Source organism: Vollenhovia emeryi, unplaced genomic scaffold (assembly GCF_000949405.1).
Source record: "Vollenhovia emeryi isolate VEMERY1.0 unplaced genomic scaffold, V.emery_V1.0 DF940553.1, whole genome shotgun sequence".
Taxonomy (NCBI): domain Eukaryota; kingdom Metazoa; phylum Arthropoda; class Insecta; order Hymenoptera; family Formicidae; genus Vollenhovia; species Vollenhovia emeryi.
Window position 1 is genome coordinate 1,967 of NW_011965813.1, and position 6,285 is coordinate 8,251.

General features: G+C 45.4%; 1 protein-coding gene across 1 annotated transcript; it reads right to left on the minus strand.

Annotated features, from left to right (window-relative positions):
* Positions 1-320: 320 nt before the first annotated feature.
* LOC105555908 lies at positions 321-4,202 on the minus strand (the record flags this gene model as incomplete). The annotated part of the gene is made up of 2 exons (XM_012002956.1): positions 321-3,794; positions 3,903-4,202. Coding segments are annotated over 2 exons (3,774 nt in total), but the record flags the coding sequence as incomplete, so codon positions are not given.
* Positions 4,203-6,285: the final 2,083 nt, after the last annotated feature.

A 6,285-nucleotide genomic window follows, 5' to 3' on the forward strand; every position in this document is an offset into this window, starting at 1 on the left:
CCATTGCTGTGCGACTCCCAGATGCTTGTACCATTCCTCCGCCTTCGGTGCAGCTAACTTCGTTAGGAGCGGGATGAGCGTTCGATTAATACGCTCCACCTGTCCATTTGCCCTTGGAATTCCCGTCGTCGTTAGAGTATGCTGGATACCCTCCTTGCAGTACTCCTTGAAATCTCCTGAAGTGAAAGCAGTTCCTCTATCTGAGATGATCCTCCTCGGATTCCCGAACACCATCGCCTGCTTCTTGAGACGATCGAGCACCTCTGCCGTACCTGTTGATTTCGTTGCGTACAGCCACGTAAATTTGCAAAAACCATCGGTCACCACAAAAATGTGTCTATAGCTCTTTTTGGTCGACGCGAGCGGCCCCAGATGATATGAAAGGTATCGAGTGGAGTATCGCCTTTGTCAAGCGGGGACAGAAAACCTTCTTGCTTCCCCTGTTTCTTCTCGGCTAATATACAGTCTATGCAGTTCCGCACCACTTTCTCAACTCTCAGGCGTAGGTTTTGGATGTAGTAATCCCGTCTGACGATCGCTTCTGTCTTCGCAGCGGCGAAGTGCCCCCTCTCGTGAGCTCTCCTGATTATCTGTGAGCACATCGTTTTTGGTACCATCAGCCGAATGTCACCATCAACCTCCTTGAACAGCAACCCTCCACGGACCGCATATCCGGGTCCCCTTTTTTCCTCCGGTAGTTGCAGGATTCTATTTATGTCGACATCGTCACGTTGAGCTCTTCCCAGTTTCGCTGTCAGTCCACTGTTCTCCCCATCGATGAGCAAACAAGCGGGCAGTGGGTTCCTACTCAGAGCATCTACATGGGACATGCTCTTTCCTGGCCGATGCTCAATCTCATAACGAAACTCCTCTAACATGAGCGCCCATCTCGCTACGCGTACACACAGATCTCGTTTGGACATAGTTTGAGTAAACGCACGACAGTCTGTAACAATCTTAAAGTCTATACCGAGTAAATATACCCTAAACTTCCTTAACGCTTTAACTATGGCGAGCACCTCGAGCTCGTGGCTCGGGTACTTCTCCTCAGCAGGAGTGGTCTTACCACTCGCGTAGTATATCGGATGCATTGCATCATCGTCGCTATTTCGCTGCAGCAGAATCGCACCGTAACCGTGCATCGACGCGTCGGTGTGCAGTTCGGTTTCCGCTCCGACTCTATACAAATTTAGGACGGGCTTATCTGTTAATGCTAGTTTTAGCTGGTCAACGGCGCTTTGTTCCTTTTCTCCGAATTTAAATGTCGCGGTAGCCCTCAGCATGTCTGTCAGTGGTCGCGCGATGACGGAGTACCCCCTCACGAATTTTCGAAAATAACCCGTTAATCCTAAAAATGACTGTACCTGCCGGACACACGTGAGCGCCGGGAATCTCTTTACGGCCTCCGTCTTACGCTCGGATGGTCGGATGCACCCGTTTTCAATCGTGTGACCCAGATATTCGACACTCGCTCGTAACATACTACACTTTTTCCAATTTATTTCTAAGCCATTTTCGCTGGCCACGCTTAACACGCGTTTGAGTTTTTCTAACCCTACTTCGCAGTCGATCGACGGTATTATCAGATCGTCCATATAAACCAGTACATCTCCATTGCGAACAAGATCTCGGAATACGGTATTTACAAATCTCTGAAAAACCGCGGGGGAGTTGCAGAGACCAAACGGCACCCTGAGAAACTCGTAGTGTCCGTCGGGAACCACGAATGCAGTATACTTTACACTTGATTCGTCCATTCTTACATGAAAAAAACCGTTCTTTAGGTCGAGCGTACTGAATACCGTCGCATTCTGCAGTGCGTCAAGTTGATCCTCTATTAGCGGTAATGGGTATCTATCCCTAACAATCTTTTTATTAAGTAACCGGTAGTCGACACAAAGTCGGTTCGAACCGTCCTTCTTTTTTGCCAGTACTACTGGGCTCGCGTAATCGGATACAGATGGTCTTACAATACCGTTCTCTAACCACTCGTCTATCTGCGCATTTATTTCATTCCGTTCGGCCATCGCTAGCCTTCGCGGACTAAGACAGACCGGGTCGTCGTCTTTTAGTACAAGTTTCATTTTGATCCCCGTTTCGCGTATTCGGTTCGGTCTATAACTGTCTACTACGGATTTCACAATCTGCTTATATTCGGCGTTATGTACGTGACTTACGTCTACTGTGTCACCCTCTCGGTCAGAGACTACGCTGATTTGGCAAACCTCTGCGAGACTATTACCGTCGCCGTCGCTTGACGGTTTTATTATAGTAGGTTCACCGCGTCTTAAATGTACATCGACTGTATCGAGAAAATCGCTACCGATCAATAGGTTATACCTCAATAACTCATCCGACACAACGTGAATGGAAATTGTATAGCAATTCCCGTCAACCGTCAACTTCGCGCGAAATCCTCCTTCCGTGGTGTTTACCGCGGTACCTATTCCCCTAAACGGCGTCCCTTCGAACTCGAAACGCGGAGAGCCTATTTTCGCGTATTCGTCTTTGCGCATTATAGTGATGTCGCTTCCCGAATCAATAATCGCTTGTATCACAACGTCGTTAACCGATACACTCTTAAATCGCTTACGCCGGTGGGTCTGAGCGATCGCGCAACTGTCCTTTGCCGCGCCTTTGTTGGGACACTTAGAGGCTATATGCCCGTACTCACGACACTCAAAACATTTGTTACCTTTCTCCTTGGTCGGACAATTCGCACTCACGTGATCCTTCAGCCCACAACTGTAGCAACGCTTCGTCGTACCGCGCCCCTTCTTCTCACTCGGATTTTTCTCGTCGTCCGCCACGGGCTTCTCGTTCGCGTTACTCTTGCCACTCTTGTCCGCCTTACGCTTCGCGCCACCGCTTCTGTCGTCGCCCTTCGAACTCGCTGTTGTCGCCGCTGTGTAGCCCTTGTCTCGTAACGATATCTGGCTGAATCTCGTTAGAATCTCGTCCCTCGTGGTGAATCCCTGTACTCGGGCCAAATCGCGTAGTTCCGGATCCGGGATGCCTTCGATTACGTATCCTAGGACCTCGTCGTCTGGGATAGCTATACGATTTGCCATTATTGTCTTCTCGTGGACGTAATCATGGAACGTCTCGTCCCTCTTCCACGTTCGTTCCTCGAAACGTTTCCTCATCGCTAGCTTGTTCGGCTGCCGGTGGAACATGCCTCGCAGGTTGTCTAGTAACGTGTCTGGTGTCATTTCCATGTATTCGTGTCTCGAGTGAAACCAGTCTAACGCGCGTCCCTTGAGTCTTGTGCCGATCAGAATTTTAGTCAAGTCATTGTTTAGCTTATACGTGGCGCTGAGAAACCTCACTTGTTTCTCCCACGTCTCGAACGTTTTGGTGTCACCGTTGAAGTATTTCAGTAGGTCCGCTACGACGGCCACATTTACCTTCGTCGTCCGTGTAAGTGAGTCGTCCTCTGCGATAGTCGACTGTTGATTCGCACCTCGTACTTCCGTGCCTCGGCTGTTACCAAGCGGGACGTCGCTCGGTGCCCGAGTCGTCAATATGGCGGCATTCGTCGTGTTATTGTTTTGCGTCATACGTAGCAGCTCGATCTCGCGCCGTGTTATGGCGAGTTCTCGCTCGGTCACATCCTTCTCTCGTTGGCAGATTTCGAGTTCTCGTTGGAGAGCTTGGGATCTCTCGCGTTCGTCCGTCTCCTCTCCGCCTTGCCACGCATCTTCTTCATCGAGGGGTACTCCCCCTTTGGCGCCATCGTCGTTGTCGTCCGCCGCTTTCGTCGCATCCTCAGGTCCCGTCGCTCTTTGTATCTCCTGTCACTCGGATCGACGCTCATCAGTCGGATTATGAGCTCGGTTTTCGTTCCCGCCGTGCTCAGTCCCCGTCGCTTTAAGATGTCTTTTAGCGCCACTACGCTAAGCCTCTTCGGATTGATTCCCTCCATTACTCGTCGTCTCTCGTCTTAGTGATGCTTGCCAGCAATAATCGTCGTGTTGGCAATCGTCGTCGCTGTTCGTCGCAGTAGTGCCCGTTCCGTGTAATGCACGCACGCCGCACTCGTCTCTTCTATCGTCGCTGTTCGTCGCAGTAGTGCCCGTTCCGTGTAATGCACGCATGCCGCACTCGTCTCTTCTATCGTCGCTGTTCGTCGCAGTAGTGCCCGTTCCTGAATCTCGACTCGAGCCCCCAAATATAGGGTTTGTTTTGTCGTTGTCGCAGGTCTGATCAGGAAGAAGCAACTCGAGTATTCGTACAAAGTAACTTTATTGCACACGCAGGCCTTATATCACACTCGTCTCGCTCGCCTCGTGTTCTCGCAACGACTAACTCGCTAGGCCCCTCTCTCCCCGCGCCGCCCCTTCCCTCTTCGCCCCGCTATCATCCTACTGTCTCCCGCGAGGTCGCGCTTCCTATATTCCTAACGCAAGATCCCTCCCTACAGTATACTGGAAAATATTTTTCTTGCACAACTCCATAATTCTAATGATCACAAAATTGCCGGTAATATAAAAGTATTTCGCAATATCATTGATCAAATTACCGATCTTTCAACAAATGGATTGACTGTGAATGTAGACGGGCAGGAACGAACGATATATTTCTCATTATTAGCTGTTGTTGGTGATAATTTAGCGATAAACGATATTGGCGGCTTTGTGACCAGCTTCAACTCACACAGTTGGTGTAGAGTGTGTACCGCGGACAAAACCGAAACACAAAGTCAAGTTAAAGAAGCTCCTCACATGCTACGAACTGTTGAAAACTATATAAAACACTGTAAAGATTACTCTACTGGCGTTAAAACTGAGTGTATTTTTAACGAAATTCCCAACTTTCATATTATAGACAATGCTACTGTTGATATCATGCATGACATTTTTTAAGGAATATGTCGATATGAGATCGCAAAAATTTTAAGTGTATTTATCACTAAAGAACGTTTATTTTCTCTGGATATTTTTAATGAGCGCTTGAAACATATTGATTGTGGTCGAAATTTTTCAAAAAATGTACCAATTTCTATTTCAAACAAAGCTCTTCAAACGCAATATTTGATAATCTCAGCATCGGAAATGGTGTTTCTAATTCAACATTTTAGTATTCTCATCGGTGATCTCGTCCCTGTAAATCATACAGCTTGGGAACTTTTTCTGACTTTGCGTGAAATTATTAGTATCATAATGAGTTCAACGGTTACGTCTGCAACAAGTGAACTACTCGAAACGTTGATATCCGAACACCATTCACTGTATTTAGAAGTTTTTGCTGAGCCGCTTAAGCCTAAACACCATTTTTTACTGCATTACCCACGACTTTTAAAAAGGTTGGGGCCTCTAAAACATTTATCGAGTTTGCGTTTTGAAGCAAAACATAAAGCATTCAAAGACAATGCTAAAGTAGTGATGTCACGTAAAAATTGTCCTTATACTTTGGCATTGAAACACCAACTCGCGTTATGTCATAGATTTCTCTCCAGAAAAGGATTCTCTGATAGATTAAGTTGGGGGCCTACATTAAACCAAAGAATAAATAACCTTGCAGATTACCATACTTTTAAACATGTTCTTCCATTCAACATTCAATGCAAACACGTACTTGATACCTGGGTTAAAAACAATGGTATCATTTATCGTAAAGATGTAGCTGTAGCCACACATTTAGATGACAATAACCTTATCGTGTTTGGTAAAATTCGTTATATAATTATCGACAATATGGATCAGATATTATTTATATATCTGGAGTTTAATACCAAAGGTAGTGACAGACATTATTGCGCATTTGAAGTAATGGAAACATGTGTTTGGAAACTTATTAGGTTAAAAGATTTATTCATGTATGAGCCTCAAAATGTGATTGCGGTCAATGGCAATCTTTATATTTTATTAGATTAAGTGTAATTATTTACATATAGCGTATAGTTTGTACTTAAGAGAATACTCATACTTCTCCTTTTTTCCGATTAATTTTATTTTTAAGTTGTGCTTATATGCGAAATGTATTCGCGTTGCGTTATACTGCATTATGTTTCATATGTAAGATTGAGTACATGTATTAAAGTTTTCAATACATGTAGTCAATATTAAAGTTTCCAAAGTTTTCGTACCTGTTATCATAATTTCTAGGGATAGGCATAAAATTTAACGGTCAGTGTAATCTGCTGCTTTCTTTATATAAAAAAAGTTACACATATCTCCGTCCATTTGATATTTTCGAAGCAAGATACATCGATAGTTTGTACTTAAGAGAATACTCATACCTCTCCTTTTTTCCGATTAATTTTATTTTTAAGTTGTGCTTATA